Raw genomic sequence first — 17,317 nt, 5'->3', positions numbered from 1 at the left:
CTGCACAGGGTCACAGAGGAGCCTGGAGAGGTGGGGGACACCCTGGACGTGGTGCCAACCCATCGCAAGGCACAATCACACACACGTGCACACACTACGGACAATTTGGAATTGCCAATCAGCGTCCAACACAAGTTTTTGTACTGGGGGAGGAAACCAGAGTACCCAGAGTAAACCCCTGAAGCACGGGGAGAACATGCAAGCGCCACGCACACAGCGCAGAGGCAGGATTCAAGCCCCCAATCCCAGAAGTGCGAGGCAAACATGCTACCTACTAATCCTCCGTGCCCCCTTTTTACAAATATATCATAATATCATCATACTATTTGGTATGTTGTTTTTTACAAAGTTCAAGATCTGCCTAAAAAATTATAATCACAAAATTAAAAAAAATCCCAGAATTGTCATTGGATACTTGACCAATCATACCCTAATATGCTTTTTGAATTCCAGATTTAGTCCCTCTTTGCTGTTATAAGAACCTCCACTCTTCTAGGAAGGCTTTCCACTAGCTTTTGGAGTGTGGCTGTGGGGATTTGTGTTCATTCAGCTACAAGAGGATGAGTGATGTTGGGAAAGGAAGACTGGGGTTCAGTCAGCGTTCCAGTTCATCCCAAAGGTGTTCAGTGGGGTTGTAGTCAGGGCTCTTTGCAGGACACTCGAGTTCTTCCACTCCGACTTTGGCAAACCATGTATTCATGGTGCTCGCTTTGTGCACAGGAGATTTGTCATGCTGGAACAGGTTTGAGCCTCTTTGTTGCCATGAAGGGAGTTTGTAATGCTACAGAATACAAACACATTCTAGACAATTCCCAACTTTGAGGCAGACCCACACATGGCTGTGATGGTCAAGTGTCCACAGACTTTTGGCCTTTACTTAAGCGTTATTTAATATTTCTTTCTTGGTCTGAAATGTATTTGATTTCTGCTACAACATGCATATAATTTCAGAATTTGGTCAGAATTTGGCATAAACTACATGAAACTATCCTGCTTTGTGTCAACAGTTAAAGCGGTGGTGTAATGGTGAAGGGTATGTTGGCACCAATTAAGCCCCTTTATGAACATGGTATTTATACTACAGCATACCTGAGTAGTGTTGCTGACAATGAACATCTCTTATAGAGACCGTCTACACATCTTTTAATAGTGACAATTCCAGCAGGATAACAAGCACACATCATCTCAAGATGGTTCAATGAACACCTCATCCCAGATAAATTTGATAGCGGTACCAGATCCTCTTGGAGTGGCAGGGAGACAGTCCCAGTCTCATGGTAAGGGAGGAAAGTTTCTCAGAAGTTTTTGTCAGAGTGATAAATAAGAAATGATAAGTTTGAAAACTTGTGTACAGGGTTGTCCCAGCAGTCAATAAATGTATCCTCCAACTCAAACTATCCTCTTTACACCTTTACACTACTTTTATATACCACCATCAATAACTACCACTACCAAATGTATTGTAATACTGAAAGCATCATTACAAAGCAGTCAAAAGCATTCATCCTCCAGTGGGAGGAAACTGGAGAACTCTGAGGAAACCCACACAGACTCCACAGAGACAGTAATCTGAGCTCAGGACTGAACCAGTGACCCTGAAACTGTGAGGCAGAAACACTAAATTCTTACAAGATAAAAACATGATTTCTGCAAAAAGATATTTCACTGTAGTCCTAAAAAGGCCCCATTTTCTACATATTAGGGTGTGTCACAGTCTAGCTTTATCTGTCTCTGTATTTGTTTAGTGCTCCAAATATTTGTATCTTTGTCTATATTCTGATTTAAACCAGAAGTGGGGGTGGCCTAAACTGTAAGTTTTTTTTTGTTCTTCTTTTTTTAAAATAGAGATGGGTATGGTAATGTTTTTTAATCCTGCTCATACAGTATGTACTGATGAACCTTGTAAATTCATCGTTCACACTCATCTCTCACTGCTTGCACACCCACAAGCTTCATGAAAGTTAAAACCTCCCACTCGCATAACCTTTTTTGTTGTAACTCATGTGATCCCAGTCCCTTTGCACACTCCTAGTCTAAACCAGATGCTCTGTGAAACTTTCTGACAAACTTTGTAAAATAAAAAATATATTTTTTTAAAAACAACCTCTATGTGTATCTTTTAGAACATATTATCTGCACATTTTCTCATTCTGAATAATGTATTTGGTTATATATATAGCCTTGTTTCTCAGTATGGGGTCTGTGACACTTATAGTAATTGGGCCTATAAATAATATTATATATTAATATTTTTTATTGATATTATTGTATTATTTTAAGTTAATAAAATAATAAATGGAGAAGCTATTATTGCATACATTTAAATAATGACCCTAACATGTAAACATTTGGATTATGTTTGTAAATTTAAAAAAAAAACAACTGTGTTGATAGGTCCATAGATTTTCTTTAACATGTGAATGGGTGCCTGACTGCAAACTGTTTAAGAACCCCTGATATACCGTGGTGCTTGAAAGTTTTTGAACCCTTTAGAATTTTCTAAATCTGATCAAAAGTTACCAGAAATGTTTAGTTGCATATTTTAGCTGAACAAGGGGGTCACACCAGATACTGACAGCAAAGGTTCATATACTTTTGCCATTCACAAATATGTAATGTTTGATCATTTTCCTCAGTAAATAAATGACAAAGCATAATATTGTTTTTCCTCAGTTAATTAGGTTCTCTTTGTGTACATTTAGGACTTTTTTTTAGGTCATATTTATGCAAATAGAAAATTCTAAATGGTTCACAAACGTTCAAGCACCACCGTATACTATATATCACAGAGACATTTAGAAGTATATTTGGGATTTTCATGGGGCCAGTTTGCTATGGGGTTACAAATGTATTACATAATATAATCTAATGTGCACAAAACATCCAATCCCAGACCTACATGCAAAAAAAAAAAAAAAAATGCTATCAGATCCCCCCCAAAAAAAGAGCTGAATATGACAATGTTAATAAAAACTTATGTAATTTAATATATATATATATATATATATATATATATATATATATATATATATATATATATATATATATATATTTTAAATATGATCCCTAAAACTACAGTATGTTCTGGAAACTAGCAGAACTGGACTTTGATATATTCTGTTAAATTACTTGGTTCTAATTCCCAAAATACTAAAATATATAAACAAATATATAAAAACTAGTAGTCTAATTAAAACCACTGTGACCCTGCCCAGGCAGTTACTAAAGATGAATGAATGAATTATGTAAATGCACTGTGCAGGTCTTTCTTTATCCTATGAGCTTCATCTTTGGCAGCTTGCTCTTTCAGCATGAAAGAACCAGTCTCCCTCTAGTCTCAACCACATGCCCTGTGAACCTTTCTGGCTTTCCTTAATAAACAAGTAAACTAACTAACTAATAAATAACATGTCTTTATGTCTTTATGTATTTGCATAACTAAAATTTAAATAGATATTTTTAGTATGTCTACTTATATACTGGCTGTCATAACCCCAACATAGCAATATCTGATATATAAAACAAACAAACAACAAAACATTACTTAAAAATATATGAATCAAAATCTGAGTAGTCAACCCAACCTGCTGGGTTAAATAAGAAGCCCATCTTGCTGAGTTAGATCAGCTAAGAGTATGTCCTGTTCAATAGATACACAGTTGTATGTTGATGACAATTCAAACTGGGTTGTTCTCAACCCATTCATTTCCCTGTCAATCTTTATTTGCCACTTCTCATTTAAATTCAGAAATGTCATGTTTGAGTAGTTGGTGTTATGTTTGGTTTTGAATGGCCTTTCAGCGTGAATGATGTGGCTGTAGATCTTGCCATGAACTGTTTTACTCACACAGTCAAACTTTACTGACAATTATTCAAATGGTATTGCAATGTTATTTCTTATGGTATCTATTTAAAAGCCACTACTGTGTGCACGTTATGGATGAGATCAAAATTAGATCTAATTGGTTTTTCTGAACCATTTTTCTTAACACACTGTCCTCAGAACAGTGAGATTTTAAGACCTTTTAATCTAATCTTAAGAAGATTACCTTAAACTAAATCCTTGTGGTACATAAAAGGCCTGGAAGGTCCATACAGACTAAAATGTGACATAAATTACACAAGTTTACAAAATGTATATGTGATTTTTTTTTAACTCATTTTATAAAGAAGTAATTACACTTCTAGCAAAGTTTCAGGACAAAGTGGATCTGCAGGATAACAAATGCTCACAAATGTTCTGTTTACACAGATTATATTGATTCAGAAGATTACATGACCACCTTTGATCATTCAATAAACCGTATATTGCGCATAATATACAATATATTGTGTATATTATTTTTAATTATTAATTCAGACACATATAAAATGTACTGGGCATTTTAAAAAATACATGTAAGAATTGTTCTGTTATGAAATTGGAAAAATGTCAACAACAACAATTGGGAAGGTCATGACTTCCACTGAGAATACATAATCAAAAGCACTCTTCTTATATACGTCACCTCACATCATGTCATGTTTGCTTCATCCCCAATAGCTGTAACATTTACTATTCATTCTGGGAAGTGACAGGGGTTAGATATGGACCATTAGTTGAAAGATGAATATAATCTATAATGAAACTATAACTATAATCCTTCTGAGTATTTTTGCATATAAATTGACTGGATATCAAGATTTACAGTAGGATGTTTTTAAGCATGTTAAGCCTGTACTTGATCTATAATATTATGGTCATGTGGTGTTCATTTTTATTTATATAAATAAAATTTATGTTTGTTTCATGAAAGCTTAAAGTCTTGCATTGTGTAACTCCTTTTGCAGTATTCACCACTGTCTCAAAGCATCTTTTCTACTCATACCCGCTTACTTGGGTCACCAATTCAACAAGAGACAGGTCAGCAGACAGTAAATCAGGGATTACATCTTGGTGTAATACCACATTGGAGAAAAAGAACCATTGGAAAGATCCAGACAGTGTAAAGTACAGAGCATATAAATAACTTCAGTCCTGCTTCCCCCACCTTGAGCTTACCCACACAGCACGTGCAGGTGCTTTACCTGAAGCCGTCTGAGTTGGGAGTCAACAGAGGAAGTAGGTCAGAAGAGGAAATAGGGCACCACTTAATGTCTCTGTGAAAACAGAGATGCTTTTTGGGTATTCTCCACTGTCCTGAGCAAAACTAAAGGCATGTTAAAGCAACTTAGGGACTCACACACTCATGCAATTGTAAGAGATGCAGTACTAGACATGTTTCGCAGGAAGACCCATATGTCAAATTCTTGCACAAATTATTTTCTAGTACACTACAAGATGCATAGGTCTACTAATATATATTAGTGGAAATGAAATGCAAATAAAAGCTGATCCTCAACTCACGTCCCCTCATCCTGCCTAACATGGTATATCCCAACGCTGCACTATCCACCCCCATGCATGGTTCTAGGAGTGGTTCAGTCTTGGTTTGCATTAGTGGTGTGGGAGTAAGTGTGAAGTCAGTCTGGGTTGTCTGTGAGGAGAGCACCACAGGGCTGAATGTGCACCTGTATGACTGTGTGTGAGCGGACAGCTGTGGGACACTTACTGATCTGAGGACAGTTGATAGAACTGAGCTGAAATTGCAGCAGTAGTCATGTTTTGTGCATTTCCTGGCCCAGGGTCAGCCAGCAATTCACTGATGTATCACTATAGCAGTGGGAAAGAGGTGAGTTGTAAGATTTCTGTGAGCTGAAGGAGATTCAATCTTTGTGTGTTTATTGTATATGTATATTGATGTATTTCATTGGAGAATATGTAACACCGGGATTCTTATATTCTACCCAGCAGATTTGAGTACATACATACATACATACGTACATACATACATATGTATGTCTGTGTTTATATATGTGTTTATGTCCATGTGTCTGTGCGTGTGTGATTGTACTTTATATGATTATTGAACAAGTGTGAGATCTGTCTTAGCACATGACAAACCAAACCAGATAGTGTGCATCCAGGTCAGTAATGTTTTTCACCTGCTTTGGATAAGAAACCTTGCGCTTGAAGAGCAGTACTCATCTAAATTGTTTCTCCAAGATTAAAGCCTGTGATGTGCCACACTTGGTTCAATCAAGGTTCTTCTTATTGCTCACATGGCATTGCTTCAAAAGTCACAAACCAAGTGTGTCTTAAAAGTGCAAGTTCAGCTGTAGTAGAGAGTGAGCCATGAAGTGTAATGCCCAGGTTGGTATGTGGCTGAACTCTGGCAGATGTTTTCTCCCAGTGCTCTCCACCCCATTACAGCAATGTACAGCCCCCTTCTTTGATCTGCACACAGGGTAAGTGCCTCCAGACGGACATGGATGACACAGAGCAAAGGGAAAAAATTAGTTGCATATGTGCAGGGCTGATTTGGGTTTGAACAAAAATTTTGGGCCAGCTAGTCAGTATGCTTTGATCAAATGTTTTATTGAATCCAGGCTTTTTGTGCCACGAGACTGTTATTTTGTGTTTTAAAGTGCATTCCTGCGCAGTGCCACCTCGTTTTTCTTAAAAAAATCAATTTTGTAGTGCTGTTTTCACTGGCACCCACATATACTTGGTTAGCTTCATGGCTCTAAGGAGCCCAGTGCTTGACTGCTTTGATCTTTGTCTTATGAAGTACTTTGATTTCTGATGAGATTTCAAATCCTGGATTTGAGCCTTGCCATAAGACCTCTCCTGCCCTTCTTGGCTGCTGCGTTAGGCACCATGATTACGTCCTTAACTCTAAGGGGCAGAGAGGTCATGCTATTGGGTGTTAAGATTATTAATAGGTCACTTGGTCAGCCATCGCCGACTGGGGGCAGTTGGGTTGATCCTGCACCATATGCTGTGCACTGTGGGTTAGACCCGGGCTTATCTGGTCCAGCCAATCATCACAGGCTTTTTCAGGAGAGGATCCAATCAAGAGCAGCTCTGTGCTTTCTTGGTCAGATGTCTATATGAATGGGACCAGAAGAATCCTGACCTGAGGGCAATTCTGATCGTGGACGGCCGTTGCCCAGACAATGCACGTGTCATTCAGGAGGTCCGGCCAGGGAGGTGTGGGGGGGTATGTGAGTAGGTGGTGGTGGGTTGCGGGGCCTCCTGCTCAGCTCCTGCACTGGCCCGGAGAAGAAGAGAGAGGGGGAAGTGCAATTAAAGCTTAAGGCAGGTGCAAAGTAGGATCACAGGAGGTTCTGTGAGTCTGTGGGTGTTTGGGAAAAACAAATCACAAAATGTCCATGTATGATCTATCAATGATCAATAAATATACATATATTTAAAATTTGTTATAATAACAACAACAACAAAAATTAATTTATATAGCCGGTATAGGCCGGTTTGAACTGATAGGTCTTTACTTTGGATTTTAAAAATATCTAGAACCCAAAAGTGTTTTTAGTTTGAACCTCTTGTGGAAACCCTGAAGCTTCTATTTAGAAACTAAGCAGAAATATACTTAGAGAGCTAGGAACCTTTGAAAAAACTTTTTTTTGTATATATATATATATATATATATATATATATATATATAAATGTAATATATAGATTATATATGTCCTAAAGCAGCGAATACATGGAATTCGCAGGCTGTGTGAATCTTCTGGTTGCTCTGTCAAAGAATAAAGGACTGACTTTCCATTTCTTTTTCCATTCCATATTATTGTTCCATTTCTTTTCCAGCAATGCTTTCCATTTCAGTATATATATATATATATATATATATATATATATATATATATATATATATATATATATATATATATTATATATATATATATTTTTGTTCTTTAATCATCAGGTGTACTCTCCATCTCCAAACGCTGAGGAACCGAAAAGAGATTCTGCTTCATACTCATCATTTAAACTTCCCAGCACAAGCTTCACAAGCCCATTTTTTGGTAAACTTATCCCTTTTTTTTGTAATATTATCCCACAATGATGACTAATAATTTTCAGACAGTCTTGTTGTTTACATCTGTGTGGGCGAGAAGAGGCTGCTATTGGTTTATTTTAATTTGAAAACGATGTGTGCGTGTGTGTGTGCAGTGGAACACAGAGCTCTGCTGTCGGAAAGTGTTTTACTCTCAAGGACGCCTTGGGAGGCAGAACGAAATAAGATAGCCTCTATGTTGTATGCACTAGTGCTGTTATAAGGACACACACACACACACACACACACACACACACACACACACACCGGCTTTGTTTTCACAGCTGTATTGGAGGCATGGTTGGTCCATATTTTGAGAAAAGAAAATCAGACTTTTATAGCCAAACCAACAATTTTTTAAAACTCTTGGGGGAAAAAAGTGCTGTGAATTGAATCCCTCTTATTAACTATGCTTTCTATTAAGCTTTCAACTTCTTTACCACACTGTGGATTATAGCCAAGCATAATATAACAGAGCTCGCTACTTCTAACCTGAGCCAAAGAAAACTTACACTTCTGATATGATTGTCCTGTATTGTGACATATGTTTTGGATGAATAACAATAATAATAATAATTCTTCTTTAAAAAAAAAAATTCTCTGCCTTCTGCTTGTATTTACCTGAAGACAAAAAAACCCTTTGCACTTGTTCGCATCAATATATGTTGTCATTTTTCTGTCAGATGGGACAAACAGCTCTACAGACCCCTGGAGCTCAGCCAGTGGGATCAGTCCGTCAGGTCATGGAGGCATGCTGGGATCCTCATCATCTAACCAATCACTGTCTGGGAACAATGGCAACCTGCCAGCACATGACCGTCTGGTAAGACGTGACTTTAAAATGCAATTGTCTGGACCCCTTGAGGAGTGTATAGATAGCTGGAAATGGTAGATTAATCTTAAACAAAAACCATTCCACAAGAAGTCATTCTGATGCAAAGAGGTCTTTGAAAACTTTAGGTCATGTAGAGTGGCATCTGATCCCATTTACTCCTCAAAAATACATTGGCAGATGTCAACACTAATGGATAATTGTTAAGAGATACGTTTTCATACATGTTCTTAAAACACCGTAGACCTTAAAACACAAAATACCATTTTTGCTTTTCTTTAGAACACACTACCAAATTCAGCACCACCTGAAGTCAGCAAGTGTCTTCCGCCAATGTCGTCTTTTCACAGAGGAAGTGGCAGTGCTTTACGTTTTGTTTCTTCACCCCATACTACACACACCAATTTCACAGATCGGCCCATAGGTGAGCCATCATGTTCATACGACTGTAAATACGATTGATTTATTGACATGATCTTGTGGCATTATGTTGCATATTTGTGTCATTTCAGGTGTTCAGGGGAACACTGTTGGAGGCTCACACACTGGGGATGCTCTCGGGAAAGCTCTGGCTTCTGTAAGAACTCACATACTGTACCATAACATATAGTTTAGCTAAAATGACAGTATATAGTAGCCTCTAGAGAAGGAACGTGAGCATAAACGGTTAATGTGTTGGAATATTACGGCTTTGCATATTCCCATTTTTTGGCATAATCTTCATGTGTCACTGAGCGTAATATTGTATGTGAATAGTGCTTTTTATTCTGGCAAGTTCTTGGGTGTCATAATGATCAGGATTTATGAAGTAATTTAGTCCAAGACTCACAGTGCCTCAGAGCATTTTGGTGGAAATAACGTCCTGTGAGAAAAGCTCTGAGTCTTGTGAGAAAAGCTTTCTACAGATGACAAGTTGTTTTTGTTAAGTTGAAGCATTTGTGATATTTAGCAAATGTGTCTCTGGATACATGAGATAATAGAAATAAATATATGTTTAAAATATTTCTAGCCTCAAGCAAGAAGGTCATCACTAGAAAATAATCTCAGTCAAGCTCTCAGTCAAGATTGGGTTAATGTAATGAAGGACTTAAAAAAACCAAAAACTTCTGGTTAAAACTCCAAAATAGTAGATTATTTACAGATAATAAACAAAATTCCTGCATAGATGTATTTGCAGACCGCTCCACCCAAAACATATCTAGTTCAGAACAACCTGTGCCTAAGAATGAAAGCTGATTATTATGTAAAAATGTTGGACAGGAGGATTCTTGATCTGCAAAGATGATATCAATGATATTCATAAATATCTTTTTTTGACATACCTTCAATTAAAAAGAAGACACATTTGAGGTCAAGAAAGTCCATGCTTTAATCAATGCCTTAAAATCTCTATTTTGCCTTTCGCTGTGTGCAGATTTATTCTCCTGATAACACCAATAGCAGCTTTCCGTCCAGTTCATCCACTCCAGGGAGATCATCACCTCTGGCTGCTTCTACTGTTTCAGCAGGTTTTTGCCTTTCAATTTGTCAATCTCAAACGGACGAGTTTAATATAACATTTTTTAAAATGTATAGGCTGCTTATATATAAGAGCAGGTAGTCAACTGAAGTGAGTGCAAATTGTTTAGCATATACACTATATGGCCACAAGGTACTGTACACTGAACGTGGACAGCTGAACATCACGCACATACAGTACGTGGTTCCCAAACTGTTGCCACAAAGATAGAAACACACCGTTGTCTATAATGTCTCTGTATGCTGTAGAATTATGATTTCCCTTCACTAGAACTAAGAGACCCAAACATGTTCCAGCATGACAATGCCCCTGTACACAATCTGATCTCTATGAAGACATGGTTTGCCAAGATTGGTGTAGAAGAACTTAAGTGTCCTGCACAGAGCCCTGACCTCAACCCCACTGATCATGATGATTTGGGATGAACTGGAACACCGACTGCACCACGGACCTCATCACTCAACATCAGTGCCTGACCTCACTAATGCTCTTGTGGCTAAATGAGCACAAATCCCCAAAGCCACACTCCAAAATCTAGTGCAAAAAGCCTTCCCAGAAGAGTGGAGGTTTTATCAGCAAAAGGGAGAACAACTCCATGTTTATGCCCATGGTTTTGTAATGGGCACATATGGCTGTGATGGTCAGGTTTCCACATACTTTTGGCCATGTAGTGTAATAAAGAACATAATATAAACAGAGGAGTTGGCGCTCATTAATTAATTCATTTATATTGAATGATTTCTTACAGGAGCTAACCAATGGCCTCGATCAGGTGGACAGACAGTACTGCCATCCAATTATGAGAACTCCATGCAGTCGCTGGTAAACTCTCTTAAAATCATTTCTAGTTAAACTAGGAACAGCTTTCCAAAAGCATTGCAGTACAAAGATCATTTATAAACAGTGGAGCCAGCATCCCATTTAACCATCTCTCTATCTGTTAAGATCATCTTAAATTTGCAATGTAATGGGCAATGGGGTTATTTAGGGGTTTTGTGCTGATGGGTATTTGAATTTGGTAAATGTATTTTGGAAAGAAAACTTTGATATGTTTCAGATCTTCGTGTTAAGTCACCACTTCATGTATATTTTGGATTTCAGGTGGAGGATAGACTGGACAGATTAGAAGATGTCATTCATGTCTTACGAAACCACGCAGTGGGTGGGACAAATATTAACCTGACCAATGACATGCGCAGTCTAATCGGACTCACGCAGCAAGGAGCAATCACGATGAGATCAAACTGTCCCGTCACTGGACTAATGACAAATGGATTACCAACAGATGTAAGTCCTTGTTTTTATGAACAGGCTTTCATAAGAGCTCATAATCATAATTTGTTACAATGTGGAGGTGATTCGAGATCAGAAATGTATCACAAAAGTTCTTTTTTGATCATTTCAAAATGAGCATCTTCTTACTCTTAATGTAATTACTGGTAAATAGTAAAGTGTATGTGAATAACTAGCTACTTATAATTCAGTCCAGAACTGGTCCAAACTAGTGTTATGACATCAGAAATATAATGTAATTGGTTTCTGAAATGCATTGCTGGTTGCAGTTCTAAGAAGCATGAAAAGACAATAATAATAATAATAATAATAATAATAATAATAATAATAATAATAATAATAATAATAATAATAATAATAATAATAATAACAACAACAACAACAACAACAACCAGGCGGCGCACGGTGGCTTAGTGGTTAGCACGTTTGCCTCACGCTGCCAGGGTCTGGGTTCGATTCCCGTGGCTCTGTGTGTGCGGAGTTTGCATCTTCTCCCTGTGGTGCGGGGAGTTTCCTCCGGGTACTCCGGTTTCCTCCCTCAGTCCAAAGACATGCATGGTAGGCTGATTAGTGTGTCTAAAGTGTCCGTGGTGTGTGATTGTGTGCCCGATGCTCCCTGGGATAGGCTCCAGGTTCCCCGTGACCCTGAAAAGGAGTAAGTGGTTGAAGATGGATGGATAATAACCAGGATGCCAAAAGAATTCTGGAAACTGTTATAAAGTCCCTTGTAGTTATAGCATTCAGTTCAATATCAGAGAGCTGCAGATACTAATATTTACTTTCATTTGTCATTAAGTGTTTGAATATGGTCTGATATAAGCATAATATGATCTACATTATGTATTAAATAAGACAAGATTGTTTAGAATGACTGCTGAAAGCTTCCCCTATAATTACAACCTTAAAGTTAAAATACTTATTGGGTAATAGTGGCTAAAAGACATTATAGTCTTATTTCATTTCATTTCATTCCATGGTATGGTGGCTTAGTGGTTAGCACGTTTGTCTCACACCTCCAGGGTTGGGGGCTTGAATCCCACCTCCACCCTGTGTATGCGGAGCTTGCATGCTCTCCCTCTGGGTATTCTGGTTTCCTCCCCCAGACCAAAGACCTTTGTTATGCTGATTGCTGATTTCCAGATTGTTAAAATACACAGCACGTGTGCGATTGTGCCCTGCGATTGGTTGGCACCCCGTCCAGGGTGTCCCCAAGTTCTCTAACATAGGCTCCCAGTGACCGTGTGTAAGATATGCGATATGGAAAATGGATGGATGGATGGATTCCAGGAAAAACCTTCTGAGACAACATGAGGAAGAAACCTGATAGTGAGATTATAAATCCTTACAGTATACAGGCGTAGAAGTTATTCATATTCATATTGTGAATAAGAGTCCTGAGATGAGCACAGGACAGGTCTTTATGATTACAGCAGTAGTTCTTAGGCACTACAGTCTACGTTGTCAGGTGAGATCAATGGTGAGACTAAAGTCACATCTTTAGGGCATTTATGTGGGACCATCTACGGGAGCAGAAGTGTGTCACAAATACAGAAAGCTTCAAGCTGAAGTAGAGCATCAGGATGAATCATGTGGGTCCAGAGGTTGAGAGAAGTCACAGCAATAGACGTGCATCAGTGTTCATTTAAGTCCATTGGACTGAATTGTTGCATTTTTCTGTTGTTTTTTTGACAGGTGTCTGCAGCAGACCCAGGTGAGGCTGCTCATTTGGGTACACACTCTTCTGCTTCTTCCTCCTCTTCTGATCTGACTAATCAGGAAGACATCTTCAGAGGTTCCCACTAAACAATTATTGCTTTCTTGACCGCTCTTCTGATCCTTATTTCTTCATTTATGAGCTATGGGATGCAGGGCTGTTACTATTCAAACTATTTTATTTAATTCCTTTCTATTTTCTCTGTGTAAGCTGCAATAGTCTTCACATTCTGGTCATTTCTCTCAGCTCTGGCAGCAGGGCTGCTCTCCAGTGTGTCATCAGGTGCTCTGGAGGTGAAAACAGAGCCATCTGATGTTGAAGATTTTAGACTGCACAAGACCCACCCGAGGAACCTGTCTCACCCTCCTCATTCTAGCCGTCTATCTCACTCTTCCTCCAGTGGTCTGCACTCTGATGAAGAGAGTGACATCAGAGAGCCTGAAACACCCAGCAATGATCCTGCTAACAGAACCAGGTAACCTTCTCTCATAATCTTCTCCACAACTTTGTTATGACAGGATTGCAATACAGTTTGATACAGCATATAATGGTCTATTACTATTGGAGAAATCTCTCAAAATACCAATATTGGTCACTAGAGGGCAACTGGGAACCAAAGTAGGGGAATACATCTATGGTACAGTGTGTAGCATTGTCGTCTCACAGCCCCAGGGTGGCTGGTTTGATCGTGGAGCTTGGATTACTGTGTGAAGTTCCCTGAGTCTTCATGGGTTTCTTCTAGGTTGTCCGGTTTCTCCTAGGAACATGACAGTAGATGGATTGGTTACAGTAATTTGCTTCACACCCAGTATTCACACCCAGCATTCCTAGGATAGAATCCGGATCCACTGTGACCGTGACGAGAACAAAGTGGTTACTGAAGATGAAGGACTAAATGACTAAATTACTGAATGAATGTATAATGAACACAACTCAGAGGAAGTGTGAGGATCCGTGTGCATGAGGTTCATTAAGAAACTCAGCAATCCAAAGACACAATGTTAAACAGACCAGGGTCAAACACAGATTCCTAGGACATTTCCAAAGGTAAAAACCAAAGGGTAACCAGAGAGCATCGATCACAATGAATCCCAAATACAAAGGCTCAGAGCTCACATGAGAGAAAGAATAAATCAACAAGGCTTCATAATGAGCATAATGAACCATGTGCTTTATATGTGAACAGGAAGCATGTGATAACTGAAGAAAGGTCTGTAGAACTCGAGGAGGAGGCCCTCTGGTGGTGTGGCAGTGAAATGTCCCTGACGGAAGTGACAGAATATAACTACTGCACAATAAGGTTGAGTTAGTTATGGGTTAATGGTTAGTTAACTAGTTAGTTAAGGGTTAGTTAGTTCTTCCTGAAAGGCACTCTGTAATAGAGTGATAGGGAAGAACCATGCTCACACCTTTGTAGTCCAACCCTGATCTGTGTGTTGTGATTTATTATATTCTTATCAGGCGTAATGAGTGTTGTTCTAACAGAAAAGAATCAAAACAGAAATGTAGGGAAGGAAGTAATGACTTACTTCTGAAGCAGGACAGATTGACAGACTAACAAAATAATTTGACAAATTGTTTGGTCTTGTCTGCTACAAATACCAGCAAAATTCTGGTATGCATGTGCGTTTGTTCACAGTAGCATCCTTGAGGATGAAGATCTGTCTCCAGAGCAGAAGGCTGAGAGGGAGAGGGAGAGGAGGTTGGCGAATAATGCTCGTGAGCGTTTGCGTGTGAGGGACATCAACGAGGCGTTTAAAGAGCTGGGCCGCATGTGCCAGCTGCATCTGAAAAGCGATAAGCCCCAGACCAAACTACTCATCCTGCACCAGGCCGTCGCAGTCATCCTTAGCCTAGAGCAACAGGTCCGGGGTAAGGACCCTTCAGTGTTGTATGAACACCTATAATAGTAAAAAAATTTTTTTTTTAAATAAATCAATAACAAAAACATTAAATCCTTGCAGCCTAGCCCAATTCACCAGATACTGACTAATGTTCTGCAACTAAACATCTATTATTTAGTCTGAAGGACAGATTTGTTGTATGATTATTTTAAAAGACTCAGGTAATTATGTAAAGCAATAAAAAATAAAAAATGATGTAGGAACCTGTTTATTCGGATGTACAGTGCGTATGGGCCAGCGCAGGAGAATAATCTGTGCAATGCATTCTCCTCAGAGCGAAATCTGAACCCTAAGACTGCATGCTTGAGGAGGAGAGAGGAGGAGAAAGTATCAGCCATGACACTGGATCCCCAGTCCATGCATACAGTCATTCATGCAACATCACCTGATCAAGTCACCGGCCATCTCTGACAGCCTCTGTGTGTGAATGTGAGTGTGTGTGTGTGTGTGTGTGAGAGAGAGAGAGAGAGAGAGAGAGAGAGAGAGAATGAGAGTGTCTGGTTTAATTCTTTAAATAATATTTTATAATAACCAGGAATTCTGTGTATTTTAACAATTTTTTGCTCTCATCTATAGCACTTTTATAGCAGTTAGCTTTAACATTGACCTTACGCAATCCCCCTCCCAAAAAACTGTTTCACTGTTTATATGTACACAGATACCTGACTAACCTGTTTTCTCACGTGCATATTGCTTCCTGCAGATCCATTTCCATGGGTTATTTTAGTATTATCCTCCAACAGTTTATATATAATTTTATATTTTAGTGCCACTTAATGCCATTATCATTACCATGGACTTCAGCGCAGTAGTGTGTCTTTGATTAGGATCCCATTCTGAGGAATCTGAATTTCATCTTAATAACATGATAAGTTTGACTAGTACATGCTGTATGACAAACATAATGGACTATGGAACCAAACAGTAATATTTTGTCATACTTTTTTACAAACACATTTTTACATGTAAATGGAAAGACAGTTGTCTCTGTGTATACTTCCTACATAGAATTTTAAAATAAAGTTTATGGTTGAAACATTTTTTAAATGATTTTCCTACTTTTTTTTCTTTGGTTGCCTTCTTGATATGACTAAAAACAGTGCCAGGCTTCCGGTTCAGTGCTGAGCTGTTTGTGTGGTTGCTGTTTGTGTGGAGTTTCAGCTATTCTCCCCGTATGAGCGTGGTATATACATATACAAAATTAATTCATACAGGGATGTGTTTTCAATGCCTTCTTACTTTACTCATTTGTTTCTAACTGGACCTGTATAAACACTGTAGGTGTCAGTTCAACAGTAAAGGTGTTTGCTGAGAAAACGTTAGCTATTTAGCATAAAATATTATTTCACACGCATGACGAATAAATGTGTCGAGTCTTTCAGACTAATTCTTTCAAGGTTGTTTTTAAATAAGGGTGTGGTTCTAAAAGGGGGGTCTGTGCCATACAGCAGGGGATCTACAATGTTATTTTTATATTTTCAATTATATAATGACAGCAGCAGTCATTATACATTTTTTTTATACATCCCCAATTCTGAAAAAAGTTGGGACAGTATGGAAAATGCAAATAAATAAATAAACCTGTATTATATTGAAAACACATTATTAACGCATTATTTGATGTTTTACTTTGTGAATGTAATATATTTTTTAAAATATACACAAATCTGATGACTGCAACACACTACAAAAAAGTTGGGACACTCGACTGTTTACCACTGTGTAACGTCATGTTTTCTTTTAATAACACTTATTAAGTGTTTGGACACTGAGTGAAGACACCAGTTGGATAAGTTTAGCAAGCGGAATTTTTCCCCATTCATCCATTACGCATTTCTTCAGCTGTGCAACTGTATGGGGCCTTCGTTGACTTATTTTGCGCTTCATAATGTGCCACACATTCTCAATGGGAGACGGGTCAGGACTGCAGGCAGGCCATGCTAGTACCCGCACTCTCTGCTTACGCAATCATGCGCTTGTAATCCGGGCAGAATGTGGTTTGGCTTTGTCCTGCTCTGGATGGCAGCATGTGTTCCTCCAAAATGTGTACATATCTTTCTGCATTAATGATCCCCTCACAGATATGCAAGTTACCCATGCCATGGGCAC

The 17,317-nt window shown here is 38.5% G+C and overlaps 1 protein-coding gene across 3 annotated transcripts; it reads left to right on the top strand.

The window, feature by feature from the left end:
• Positions 1–5,300: 5,300 nt before the first annotated feature.
• LOC128618625 (transcription factor 12-like) lies at positions 5,301–16,629 on the top strand. 3 transcript variants are annotated; one of them, XM_053642332.1, is made up of 12 exons: positions 5,301–5,711; positions 7,815–7,914; positions 8,630–8,769; positions 9,061–9,202; positions 9,291–9,355; positions 10,193–10,286; positions 11,046–11,119; positions 11,399–11,584; positions 13,283–13,382; positions 13,551–13,779; positions 14,947–15,176; positions 15,483–16,629. In XM_053642332.1, exons 1-12 carry the CDS (start codon positions 5,640–5,642, stop codon positions 15,617–15,619), a joined length of 1,569 nt encoding a protein of 522 aa, XP_053498307.1. In that variant the 5' UTR covers positions 5,301–5,639; the 3' UTR covers positions 15,620–16,629. The 3 variants fall into 3 exon arrangements, with proteins under 3 accessions (XP_053498307.1, XP_053498308.1, XP_053498306.1); XM_053642333.1 differs by having other exon boundaries at positions 13,283–13,301; positions 14,944–15,176; positions 15,483–16,628; XM_053642331.1 differs by having other exon boundaries at positions 14,944–15,176; positions 15,483–16,628.
• The last annotated feature ends 688 nt before the right edge of the window (positions 16,630–17,317 follow it).

The sequence above is a fragment of the Ictalurus furcatus genome, chromosome 14 (genome assembly GCF_023375685.1).
Source record: "Ictalurus furcatus strain D&B chromosome 14, Billie_1.0, whole genome shotgun sequence".
NCBI classification, from domain to species: Eukaryota; Metazoa; Chordata; class Actinopteri; order Siluriformes; family Ictaluridae; genus Ictalurus; species Ictalurus furcatus.
The sequence above is the reverse complement of the archived record's forward strand: the minus strand, read 5'-3'. Positions and strand labels throughout refer to the sequence as shown.

What these genes read in the sequence shown, in the direction of transcription:
- LOC128618625 (XM_053642331.1), top strand. Translation starts at nt 5,640, where the DNA reads ATGTTTTGTGCATTTCCTGGCCCAGGGTCAGCCAGCAATTCACTGATG. An exon ending in CTTCACAAGCCCATTTTTTG is followed by an intron (nt 7,915 to 8,629) that starts GTAAACTTATCC and finishes TTTTTCTGTCAG; the next exon opens with ATGGGACAAACAGCTCTACA. An exon ending in GATCCTGCTAACAGAACCAG is followed by an intron (nt 13,780 to 14,943) that starts GTAACCTTCTCT and finishes GTTTGTTCACAG; the next exon opens with TAGCATCCTTGAGGATGAAG.